The sequence below is a fragment of the Zonotrichia leucophrys genome, chromosome 3 (genome assembly GCF_028769735.1).
Source record: "Zonotrichia leucophrys gambelii isolate GWCS_2022_RI chromosome 3, RI_Zleu_2.0, whole genome shotgun sequence".
Lineage (NCBI taxonomy): Eukaryota > Metazoa > Chordata > Aves > Passeriformes > Passerellidae > Zonotrichia > Zonotrichia leucophrys.
The window spans coordinates 50057097-50070776 of NC_088172.1; the positions used below are offsets into that span (position 1 = coordinate 50057097).

General features: G+C 40.1%; 1 protein-coding gene across 2 annotated transcripts in view; it reads right to left on the bottom strand.

The window, feature by feature from the left end:
- Positions 1 to 807: 807 nt before the first annotated feature.
- FNDC1 (fibronectin type III domain containing 1) overlaps positions 808 to 13680 on the bottom strand; it is a 62170-nt gene continuing 49297 nt past the window's right edge. For both annotated transcript variants that reach the window (XM_064708126.1, XM_064708127.1), the window contains exons 16-20: positions 8355 to 8434; positions 6583 to 6612; positions 4746 to 4907; positions 3926 to 4048; positions 808 to 2510 (exon numbers count right to left, since the gene is read on the bottom strand). In XM_064708126.1, the coding sequence (XP_064564196.1) occupies positions 2395 to 2510; positions 3926 to 4048; positions 4746 to 4907; positions 6583 to 6612; positions 8355 to 8434 (511 nt within the window). In that variant the 3' untranslated portion in view covers positions 808 to 2394. The remainder of the gene's footprint in view (positions 2511 to 3925; positions 4049 to 4745; positions 4908 to 6582; positions 6613 to 8354; positions 8435 to 13680) is intronic.

Below are 13680 nucleotides of genomic sequence, written 5' to 3' on the forward strand. Positions count from 1 at the left end.
TCCAGTAGGGAATGAATGAACTGTGTCTCTTCAGATGAACAAATCAGAATTTACCTGTGTTCTCTGAAGATATAATGCAGCTCTTCTTCAAAGCTGCTCTCTGGACAGTCATCCCAGCCTGTATTGCCACAAGGACCAACATGTGGGACTTTTCAATTCCCTTTGCTGAACTTCAGGAGTTTCCTGGCATCTCATTTCTCCAGCCCATAGACGTCCCTCTTTTGAGCCACTCTGTGCACATAAACAACTCTTCAGCTCCAGTTTAGTATCAGTGGCAAGCTTGATGGTGGTGTACTGCATCCATGCACTCCATCCCATGGTCCAGGTCATTAGACTGTACTGGATCCAGTACCAGCCCCTGGGGGTGGTGCTTGCAACCAGCTATCATTTGGACTTTGTGCTATTTTTGAGCACAACCTTTTGAGCCTTACAACTTAGTTAACTTCACATTCCCCTTAAAGACCAACTCTCCAAGGTTCACTACAAGCAGACAGTGGGAAACCATGCCAAGTGTTTTATAGAAACCAACAACATTCCCTTTTTTCACCTGTGCATGGCAGCAGTAATTTCAACAAAGATGGCAATCAGCCTGGTCAGGCATGATTTGCCCTTGGTAACTTCACACTAGCTGCTAACCATCTTCTAAAGAGAACAACACATTCACATGCTCCCAGTCCCTTACACAAAGTTGACACTTAGTCCTGTCCCAAGGAGACTTTTTGAAAGCTAACAATTTTTCACATAGATTACTTGACACAGATGACCAGAAAAGATGAAATAGAAATTGGACCATGTATCATAGGTTTATTAGGGAAAAAAGTTATACTTCAAGACCATATATTTGGCACTGTACTGAAGCAAAAATATGTGAGCAAAAGTAAAATGTTAAAACCCAAATTACCATGAAAAAGAAAATGCTCTTTTAATCACTTTAATTACCTTTTTTGCCCCCATACAATTTAAAATAACTACAGGAAGCAACTCAAGAGGTGTTAGACCTACACTACATGTAAGCTAGAACAAGAGTGAAAGATGGACCAGAGACTGGGTCTGTCCTCCAGGTTACTGCTGCTCTCCCAGGATGCCAGAACAGGTGAGTCTTACTAACATGAGCAAAGGTTCCTGAGATGTTACCATGAAACATTATTGCAAGCTTCCAAATGCCTTCAAAAAAAATAATAATTACACCTTTCATTCATGTCACTTTCTGCTTTCTGCTCTGCTGGGAAGAGATGTTGGTAGTATTTAAAAAGAAGTGTATCCCAATTTGTCCCCATGGTCAAATGAGCTTCCAGCTAGTTGACTCCTGTATAGGTGGCTTGGGCTTCTTTTTGGAGAGCAATTAAGTTAAAAGCAGTTTCTAATTTCCAAGTTACTCATCCTATGCCTCTGTGCAGTAACATGAAAGATACTGACAAGGAATAAATAACATACAAAATAAGATGAGAATGGATTGAAGGAAAGTTGCACTAAAACTTTTTAAATAGTAAAGTATAGAAAGTGTAACGGATGCTGATGAACTGCTGTGTATGTGTTTTTACTGGACTATACAGTGCCACTCTAACACAGATAGAGGAGTAGAAACCCATTGAATATCCAGTCCAAAGGCTGCCAAGGAAGTGGGACACAGGTCTTGATCAATAATTCAAATGTGACATTAACAGTACTCACAAGAAGAATACAGCTCTTTCCTCAGTTAATATATTGTGCATAGCAATATTTCAAAGAATTAACAGCACCTTTTACATAAAAATTCCAAACATATTTATCTAGTGAACAAGAAGATCTCAGCATCTCTAAGAAGTATTTCTGCAGATGTACAGTACTGTATTTATATAGATATAGATACAGATATATCTCAAAGTGAATTTACACTGTGACCTGGTGATTAGTCCAGCAGTGGATGAACCCACAGGGTAAGTCTTCAGGAGAATATACTGCCTTTGGTGGGTGGCCAGTTACATGGCATGTTTGCATAGGGGAGGCCCATCGGGCAGCAAAAGACAGTTTAGCATCCCATTAAGCAAGCACAGCATGCTTAGGTCGTTCCTGTAAGATATAATAAACTTCCAAATTTTCATGGCTAATACAGTTCTAATTTTCACAGGTTGCACACATTGCAACCTTCTCTTTGTGCCTTAAAGACACAGAAGAGGAAGGAAAGAAGGAAACTTATATCCTATCCCTGCTTCCAAGCAGAAATCAAGTAGCACCACAAATTTAGGCTGGTAAAGGGTGTCCATGTTTGTCTTCACGGTGGTTTCTTGAGCAGCTGGTCTTCACTGGTTTGCCCCATTTATCTTTTTATTTTTCCTTTTCCACATCAGTTGCTCGCAGTCCTCTGGTAGAATTCATTTGAAAAGCATGGTCTGCCTAAGACAGACAAGCAGACTGCTACCACTTCCCTGGGATGGGCACACCACACTCATACCAGCCCACGTAGTAGTAGGGTGTTGTGTATCCAATGCGGCCAAAGGACACAGGCTCCTGCCGGTACTGCCGGTAATACCCTGTCGGGAGAAAAGCACCCATCTGTATTCCAGGACACAGGCACAGCAATTCAACAAAAGTAGCAGATGCAGGGAGACTCAATCCCACAGTGAAAACGAAAATTCATAAACTGTCTGGCAGGGAGTTGCATCAAAAGGGTATTGGCTAGTCCTGGTGCTAGGCCAAGATCTTTCTTGAATGATCTAACTCTGGTCCTTCATATTTCTTGTACCTCTGATTGGTTTTACTGCTCAAAATCTCTTTAACTATTGTGTAATGCTATGGTCTGCCAAAGAGTTTCTGCATTTTACTCCAAAAGCTGGGCATATTTCAGCTGTGTTTATGAAGTTTCTAAGTCAGTTTAAATACATGAAGGACTCTGAGGCAAAAAATACCATCAAATCACATTATCTCACAGGTCTCAAGAGACTATCAGCAAAAGTCTGCTTTTTACACAACAAAAAGGTATCATTTCATGCAGTAAATACTGAGTTAAGCACTCCCTTCCCCTTTTAATTCATCTGCAGAAAGAATGTGACTGCTTAAAGCATTAGAAGAGGTGCAGCATTCTTGTCCGCATAGCTCGTGCGTTGGAACATCTGAAACACCCCTGGCTTGTGCCAATAATAAAACTTCTATGTGCTCTCTATCTCTTAGACCTAGTATATACACATCTGGATTAGTCATCTGTCTTCTGAGCTAAGAAGTGCAGTACTTCACCACGATATATAAATATCAATGACTATTTCAGTTTCTTCCTGGTAACAGCACCATGCAAAGAATATCAACACATAATTTAACATGGAAACCACTAAAGCTAACTGAATAATTTAAACCAACAGGGTTACTGAAAAGACTGGCTGACTTCTATGATTGGTTTCATTTTGCGAAGCAACCTGTCTTGTACCTGTTGATGTGAGGTGAGCAATTTGCTCAGAGGAACTCCTTCAAGGTAAGAATTTTCCCTCTGAGACAGGAGTCTACCAGACCAGAATAAAAGTACTGACCTTAAGTCACTAGACATACTCCTTTATGTTTTCAATTGAATGAACTAATAGAAATAATTCCCAAAGGCTGTATTTGCAAAGATATAGCTGGTCCCTTTAGGCACATGAAAGAGGTTTTAAATCTTGATTCAGTGAAGCAGGTCTTATGCATAAGAGAAAGGTTTCACAGACCAATACAATTATTTTTTGTTTCATTTTTGCATTTTATTGCTGCATAGTATTTGCATCATGTGCTCCTTTCTGTCTCTGTCTCTCTCTCTCTCTCTCTGCACCCACATGTCCTCTGGGACTTGCAAAATCTGCTCTCAGCTGGGAGAGCTGGCAGCAGCTGTGGACAGAGCTCCACTCCCTGCTCTCCTCCTTACCCCCCAATCCTACAGATGGGCTACCAGGCTCCTGGCCAGCATCCCACTCCCCCACTGCTGTACCTCGGATCGTGGGCAGGGCTTCAATGTACGACTGAGGTCCCGTTCTTCCATCCAGGTGTGAATCCACAAACTGGCAGTGGTCCTCACCCCTTCCCCAGCTATCCCCAATGCTGTAGAAGGTATCTGAAGAGTGATACAAGCAGATTAGTTAACTCAGCAATACTTATATCTGGGATACTTGTTACCACCAGGAAAGTAGGTGTGGAAGAAAGCAGGAAGAATGTTGCAGTGACACACACAGTATTACCAATGAACAAACAGTGACCAGAAAGAGGGAGCATGCTACCTTCACAGTATGGAAGCAGAAATTATGGAAAATAAATGGGTTACAGCTCAGTAAGGAGTAGTCCCCATTTTGTAAGTCCATGGGCAGTGCACTACAGGTGACAGCTGGAGAGAATTTCAACTGGATTAGTTGAAATATATCATGTGAAAGCAAAAAACTATCAATATGTCAATGCCATTAGTTCTACTTCAGTCTCAAATGAAAATTAAAAACTGTGGAGATCTCTTTCTCAAACAGACAGGGCCCTTTATCTCTTATTATTCAAACACTGTATTGAAACTATACCAAGGCACTACAATAGTCATGAGCACAGTCTGAAAGATGATTGAGATGATCCCATTACCCCAGCTCAATAAAATGGAAAGCTTTTTTCATTATCTCAGGCAATTCACCTGTATAAGAGCTACTGCTAATTCTTCTTGCAAGAAGGAATCTCACATAGTGGTCACACAATTCTGACACATATGAAATGAATAAAACCAGAAGATGAAGAGACAATTAATCGTGTAGTAGGAAATCAATCTTGGTGCCTACCTTTCAGGTCATCACTGAGGTAAATTTTGTACCTTAAGGAGTTGCAAAGAACCACTCCTACAAACTTGCGGTACCAAGTTCGTTTCACGTACTGCTTGCCAGTGCAGTCTGAGTAGGTGGGGTCATACTTAAAAGTGAATGGGATCCAGATAGGCTCACCCCCTCGTAGAAAAAAATAAATTCCACATTAGGGACAGACTCTAACACTTCAGGCCAAGTTTTGCAGAGTTTAACATCTAATAATATGTTTCAGAAGACATGCTGCAACAGATTAATGCGTGACTTTTTTATATTCAGAAATAGTACTTCAAGAAAAAATATTATTAAAAATAAAGTCAGAGACTTTATTAAATCCCTCCTAGGCAGTAGACAAAAATAACTGTTAAAATTATTAAAATCTGATTTCATGTACTGAACCACAGCTTTAAGTAAACAGTCTTAATTGTTTCAGTAAGACTTCTTCTCTACCTAGTATTACACAGTTTCTCTTCTTAACACAGCCTGATTTTAGGTCTGACAAAGACTTGCCTTTTAAGATGGCAAAACATAACCCTTTTACAGAAGAGCAGATGTTAAGAACTCTGTGGTGAGCAATAGCCTGCTATTTTGTTTAAAAGATCATACCAAAAATGTACTTTTCTGTTTTGTTTTCACAGATTACATCAAAACAGGTTAGTTTCCAATAATAGACAAGGGAGACCTTCCCTGTGGAGCTCTACTCAGAGCATTGCTGCATAAGATAAGACTGCTTAATTGTATTGCAATAGAATAAATATCCCTACTGGCTTACCTAAATATTTGCTTTGTACTGCCAAGACAATATAATTTATTTTGAAATATGCTGTTGTATTAATGTATACAGAATGATACAAAAAGCTTCCAATGTGATAACTGGTATTTTTCTCTCTAGCTACAGCCCAAAGCTCTGTTTTCATTCTGCTATTTCTAGGTGGTTTACAAATGAGATTGGAAGTTTCTTCTGTTAGTCATTCTTCCTCTCACTGGGCACATGGACCAAATCCTGCAAACCCTTGCATGTGAGGAGCAATCACTGATCAGCAATCCTCAGAGACTTCCGAGGACACAAAGAAACCAGGCTAGCAAGCACAATAAAACAGAGAAGGAAGGGATATACTGGACTCTGTTTTCATGAAAAGTGTGGCAAAAAATCCAGAACCAACCATTTTAGCTCCTTAGGAAAGCTAACAGAGCATAGTAACCATGAGGTCTTTTTTCCCGCATCTCTTCTAAGGGCACGTACTGGCTGGGGTTATACTGCCAATGTTCATGTCAGCAAGGTTAGCCCCAGCACCAGGAAATCAGATCTTCTGTTTATGGGCTGAACTAGCTTATTGCAAATTTGGAAATACAAAGCAATCTAAACTGCTTTGTGGCATATTATTCAGGTCAGCAATAAATCCTTGAATTTTTTAGCACTTATAAGGGCATGATGATTTGTACAGATGAGCACCAGAAGTAGAGAGAGAGAAACCTGATGCTGCTACTCAAGCTATGCTTAGGCAACTGAAGGACACAGATACTGAAGCAACATAGTTTGCTGCTATTTAACAAGCAATTAAAGCTGTTGTACCAGGGAAAAAGATGGGCAAAAATCAAGTGCTTCCTTGAACACATCTTTACAAGGTTTGTCTTCAGAAAATAGAATAAGAGATTCTAAGACAAAAAATGTTTTATGAATTAGTCCCATTTGTTACTACTTGTTCCCACTTAAAACTGTACCTAAAACTTCATGTTTAAATGTTTCTAATTCCTATATTAGAACTGTTTTGCACAGGCTTTATGGACTTCATGAATGAAACAACAGAGTAAGACTTACCAGGTGGCCTAACAATGAGGAGAGGATTGTCTAGAAAAAAAAAAAAAAAAAAAAACCCATAAAAAAATTATTATTTTGTTCCAAACCTTGTTTTATAACATGAAACATACAGAGTCACTGATTGAACATTTTCCATAAGGTGCTTCATCCTGTGATGGCATTCTTTATTGAATATTCTCATCAGCTCAAGCCTTACACTTGCATTAGAAGAGCACTGAATTAGCAATCTCTGAATTGCAATTCTGAATTAGCAATTTCTTCTCTTCTTTCTAATCTGAATTAGCAATTTCATTCTCTTATGACATATTCCATCACTGTAACTATACCACGTGGCCTCGCATTTAGAAACTGGTTTTTGTACTTGTGCCAGCTGCAAAGCCACTTTGGCCATGACAAATGAAAGATCAGTGCTGCAAACAAAACTTTACATTTGGTGTATGTAATGTGTTAAATAAAACTCACAAGGGAGCTGATTTTGGATGGGAAAACTAGGCATTCAAGCCCATATGCTGGCAGCAGAAAAATGATCTGCAAGATACAGCACAGAATCATGAAATTGTTCAGGATGGAAAAAGATCAGTGAGTCCACTGCCAGCCCAGCATTGCCAAGTTCTCCACTAAACCATGTCTCTCAGTGCCACATCTACACATTTTATAAATTCCTTCAGGGATGGTGATTCCACCACTTCCCTGGGCAGCCTGTTCCAAAGCTGGACAGTCCTTCTATGGATGTGTTCCAGTACCTCAAAGTCTTCCTTGTAGTGAGGGGCCCAAAACTGAACACAGGACATGAGGTGGGACCTCACCAGTGCCAAGATAATGGCACAATCACTGTTCTGGTCCTGCTGGCCACACTATTGCTGATACAGGCCAGGATGCCGTTGACCTTCCTGGCCATCTGGGACAATGTCAAATATTTTCCTTGGATTAATACTTGAGCCTCTTATTCATTTAATGAAAATCTGAATATGTTATCCAGGACCATTGAATCATCTCACATTTCTGTCTCCCTTCTGTGATGATTTACTTCCACAGTTCTTAGTGGAGCTTCTGAAGTGAGCACTTCAGAGGGAAGCCAAATGAGCAAGGGCAGAGACTGTGTAAACCCTATGCCACCAAAAGGGCAAAATTTTCAAGAAACAACAAGACCTTTCACTCAAGTAAAGATTGAAAAATTTGTTCTTTATTATTCAGTGGAGTCACTGGTCTCCGTCTCAATGGAAGTAGAAGAAGAAACAGGCAAAAACTAGCTCATTTAATCTACTATTTTTAGAAGGGGATGTTGCTCTTGAATGTACTATTAACCCTGTTAAAGAGCAGCATTCCTTGTCAAAAAAAAACCCCAAAAAACCAGAGAACTTTGCCTGTCTGATGGAACTATTGCTTTCTGTATTTCTTCCAGAGACAACTGCTTCCAACTGTTTAGCTGTTCACAATTAGGAAACTAATTTACTAAATGTTTGGACAATCTATCAAAGACCTTAAACTTCCCATTGTTTCTGTATTGCTGAACATTAGTAGCCCTTTGCCTTTGAAATTCAACTTCCTGTTCCCCTGGAGCTGACTTTAACATCACTTACATTTTCATAGTGGCATTAGAAGCGCATTTTATTTTCCCAGCTTAACTGAAAGAAAATAATTAAAGTTTTAAAAACTCAAAAATAATATGAAAGCAGCAAGTCCAGACTAATCACTGTTATTGGCATGTTGGTTTCAGTCATGCCACATCTGTTATTCTGAGTTTTGAGATGAAAATAAAAAGCAAACCATACCAGACTCTGTGATAAATGAGACTGAAGAGCTAACAGGTCCATAACCAAAGGGATTCTTTGCTTGGACTTTAAAATAATACCTGAAACAAGAAGAAAGGGGAGATAATATTGAAACAGATTCCATTGCAATTGCTAAATTATAAATAATACTAAAACAGGGTAAGAATCAAAGCAGAAGAATTCCACTGAGTATCCTTTGCATTAAATGGAGTTAGATATTGAGCCAGAGTATGAGCTGGCTGTTACAGACAAATGTCTCCTTTTTGCAATTGCTCCCATGCATATTTTTGGAACACTTATTTATGTATCATCTCCCTTCCAAAAACCACACACAACGACATCCACTTTCTATGAAACAACTAATAGCAAAAGACTAAAAGAAAAAGTTGCAAGGAAATAAAATTCTGATCTCAGGAACAGTTTTAAACCAGATTAACTCCTAGGGAAGCAGTGGTGTAAACACCACTGTGAACAGAAACAGCATCAGACTTACATGAGATCAGAAGCTAAGCTTTTGACCTTTCTGTAAAAACTCCAGCAGCATTAAGATCACAATACTTGAGCAAAAGAAGAAAGCATCACATGATGTATTATTGACTCCTCCAAAGTATTCAAATCACATGCTTAACTCAAAGCACATGAATCATCAGTAGAACTCCATTCTTTGCTCAGTAGAAGCAAATTTATCCTCAGCCTTAGAGAAGAATATGTTTAAGTACATTTTTATACAGTGACTTTTAGTTGATGCCTACCCTGACATTTTCCCCCAGATTAATGTTTTCTTCTTTTCCTTTTATATTTGTATCAGTTCAACAGAAATCAACTAGAATAGAAGATTACTTAAAAATTTCCAGCACAGCATTTTTTAAATTCCTGAGATTAGGTTTTCCTTTCTTGCCTGCTTGCTCAATTTCATTCTTGTAAAGAAATTAATAAAAAAAAATTAAAATTACTGTGCCTCTGTAATATCCACATAGCATTTGGATCTTGATTTAGCCTCTCATCCAAAAGCAGACATGTCCAAAAGCTCTACACATATAACAGGGCAAGTAATTACTTTCATGGATGGCTGCCACCAAGCACTGGATTACCTCACATGACAGTGTCCCACGTGAATGGCAGGCCTGATGTATCACAGCTGGTGAAAGGGAATCTGCTCCATCAAAAACATCAGGCTGCTCTTCCTGGTGAAGCGCTCTCAGACTTAACCACATAGCAGGGCCTGGAGGTCCCTCCTGAAAGGCCCCTCTCTGACCCAAGCACAGCTGAGCACATTTGAAACCATTCACAGTGACAAACCAGAGGGGACATGGTCGAACCAGCCCTTTGGCAAAATGGATTTATTTTTATATTAAAAGGAATGTCTTTTGTCAAGTAAGGTGAACTGCTTTGCCTTAAAATCAAACTGACCTTTATGAAAAGGTAGGAGTTATGTGCAAATCCTCCTTCTTTGGCCAAAGGGTGGTACTCACATGAACACTGGGTTTTGCCAAGAAACAAGGTGGTTATCTCCAGGCTATGGGCCAGGGCATATAGTTTATTCCTTAAATATTGCAGGTACGTTATCTAGGTGAAATCAACGTGGAAGCTACCAGAATTGAAATATGCTAGACTTCACCCATGGCAACAGCTTTACCTTGTATCTTCATTGGACCTGGAGCACGTGCATGGTCAGACCCTCTGTGGGACACGTTCCCACATCTGCAAGAGGGACATGTCCCCTGTCCCTGCCATGTCCTGCAGCTGAAACCAGAAAACCACTCCTCTATTGCTCTCTGCAGCCAGTTCTGCCTTCAATTAATGAGTATATGATGCTCACAAACAACTCAGGAGTTCTTTTTTTAAAAACACATATGCTGTGGCAAAAAGAAAACGAAAATGATAAATAGCAGAATTCAGGAAGGCTGTGCATTTTGTTCATGCCCAGCACAATCCTTTTGCTGGCAGAAAAAATTGCCCCTGTTTTTAACTACTGAACTAGATTTTTTGTATAAAAGAGTGTTTAGCATGTCTGGGGAAAGAGAGGAGGGAAGGCAAAAAGCCTCCCATGTGCTTCTCCATTTCTGGCCACTCAAGCAGAGCATGGCAGCCTGAACACTGCTTTAATCCCAAGTTGCCAATGCTCTCATGGGGCACCTGCATTCCTCCACACCTCCTTCACTAGCGCTCTTGTCACCTGGATCAGGACAGGGGTGTGCAGCACAAGCCTGTCCATAGGGATGGGACACAAGGCAGCAATTCCTCACTGTGGTTCTCAAAAGAGCTGCAACACAGCACCAAGCTTACCTGACTTAGCTCAGTGTTTGCTGTAACTGCTTCAGAAAAGCAGGAGAAAAAATGTCTTCCAGCCCACACCTTTCTCATAACCCTTCAAAGCACAGTGGAAAGCATGGATGCTTGATTTCCCACTGCTTCTAAAGAAGTATAATCAGATATCACCTTTCAACACAGTGGCATTGTCTGGGTATCTTTAAATACACTTAATACACGTGCATTAATGGTAGCCTCAAAGCATTCCCATCAGACATATGAGTGCCATAATCCCCCTCAAAACAGAGAGAGAGCAGCCCAAGAACCTTGTGCACCTCTTTAAGTGGAGAAAACCACACAGATTTGTAGCCAATGCATGATGCAGGAACTGATTACCTATGCAGTCAGGACAACTCTGCATTCAGCTGTCCTCTTACCCACCTAGAAGCCCACCTAGGACATATGATGGTTCATGTTGCCTGCCTGACTCTCTAAAAAAAAATAAAATTATGTGATTAAAAAAAAGGAGTGATGAAGTCACTAGATTGCAAAATTTATTCCTAAGCCTTTATACACAGAAGAAAGCTCTAGCTGTACCAGACAGAGAGCCAGATCTCATGATTTGCTGACTTGTGATTTAAACATAGACAATGCTATGACTGCTGTATTAAGAAGGTCAATAAAATAATGCAGTTGGGATATATTTCTTTCTCAGACATGACAAATAAAAAAACAAATTGCCAAAGCCATTCTACGTCCAGGAATCTGACATTTTCATTAGTCAGAATCCTTCAGCTGATGAATTTGCCAGGAAATCTCAAATCAGTATAACTTGACTGGTTTTCATCACATAGAAACATGAACAAAATTTGCAACATATAATTTGATTTACACTTTGCTTAGCCAGAACTGTGCGAATTGCTACCATTAGGCACAGAAGAATCCCAACAGATGCAGTACCATTTGTTGTTCATTTTCAATACAGGCAACAAAAAGACTTTTCCTCCGATGAATAAACTTCCTTTGAGATTTTATATACCAATTCTAGTGATACGTCAAGAAAGGACATAGTGGACTGTAACAGGGCACCGAATATATAGCATGTTTTGTCATTCAGGCTACATGACTAATCATTCAACACAGTTGTCATTTAGAGAAAAATTATTCTTTGACTTAATTCAAGGTGTTGGAATTAAATAGCTGGCACTCACAGCACAAAGTGAGATAATCACTCAGCATGATAATTAGGGAAGCAGCTTCTTAAAAAAAATTGGTTAGCTGCAAATTCCTTTTTCCAGACGTGTCAAAGGCATGCCTACAGGGATCCTCACCCTGCACTCTGCTCAGCGGCAGGCTGAGATGGCAGGATGCACCCCCACAGCAAGGGCTAAAGTCCTCTGCCTACAACTACACCATTCCTCCATAAGAAAAAAGTGCAAATGAGGGCCTGCAGGTTCACAGTCTAATGCAAAGTGTCTCCTTCCATCTGAAATGGCCCACCACTACATCCCTCATCAATATTTACAACTAATTTTATAACAACACATCAGAGCCAAGCTGGCAGAGGAGCTTCCTGCAGAGCTGGTATGAGGTAGGTGTGTGCCACATAGGTCTACCATCTGCCCAGGGCAATGGTTTCATGGACATCTTAGCTCTTTTGTGTGGCCCTGGTGGCACAAAGCAGCCATCTGTGGTTGATGCTGCTTGTTGGACATACCGTGGCTTTGTTGCAATGGAGCTATAGAAAGGAAATATAATTTTTGGTGCATCTGGCCCCCTGAAACAGATGATCCAGGCTCTGTTTGCAGTTGTAAGCCCTGAGTAAATGTTTAAGAACCTTCTATGAAGTACTCTGTAAAACACTGGATTGGTAGCAGGCACTGTGGGATCAAAATATCCCCAGATGGAACAAAACCCAAGTGAACAGAAAGAAAGATTTCAGAAGACATGGAGATATGGGGGTGAAGAACAGTGTTTTAAATAATGAGACTACCTAGCTACTCCCATCAGGCACTGACACAGCACTCCTGAAAAAGGCAGGAAAAAGTCTAACCATGCTCAGGACAGGGACTGAAATGTTTATGGCAAGGATTATAATGTTTCTGACTGCATAAGACTGATTTAGTGGTGGAGCAGATGCTGTCCAGCCCTTTGCATCATCTTCTGTTACAGCTGAGAATTAAAGTTAGGGAAGGGACCTTGTCAAAACTACTGGTTTAAAGATTTAATAAAGTCATTCTACTGTTTAAAATCACAAATCACAAGGAAGCAGCTCCTGTACCCACTGAAGCTGACCAGAGTTTCACTAATGGAAGAACTTCCACTTCTCAAATGGAGGTCAGACCAGGCCTCAGGAGAAAATTTATGACATGGATTAAACATAGATTTCTCTTTTGTTTGTAAAACCTAAATAACAGGCAGATGTTTTCCAGGATATGTTGACAGCTTGAAATCTTCTCTGGTGCTGACTTCAGCCAGGATGCCAACCTGCTTCTCATACTCTGTGCATGCTGCAAAATTGCACCACCCATAGCCCCTTGTGGGATGCCCAGTAGCCAACAGCATCTGCTTACAGTAAATTACCTATTCAGACTTTTCTCACAAAATTCATTAACAATGCAGACACAAAATCTTTAGATTAACTTCAACTTTTATCCCATATTTTCTTAGGCATGGTATCTTCTCCTAGTGGTTAGGGAGTTATTTTTAAGACAAAAAGTATGCAATCAATTCAGTCTGTGGGTTTGAAGAATGTAAATGAGAATGGCTGATACATAACATTTCTCTGTTATAAAGATCCTTCGTTCTCCACCACAGACCCCACATGAAGCCTTCATTGCCTTCACAGAGCATACTATAGGGGCCAATGGATTATATCATCTTCAGGAAGATGCTGGAGAAACAATCTGGTTAAATGAGTGGCACCTGCTTGAGCCTCCCTATCATGAAACCTTAATTCAGCAAGACAATCACTAGGCTCATGGAGAAGCATGAATCCATAACCTTGCTGTTCCTATAGAACTCCATTCAAATACAGACAAATTGTGACCTGAAGCCTGGAGTTAATGTCCATCTC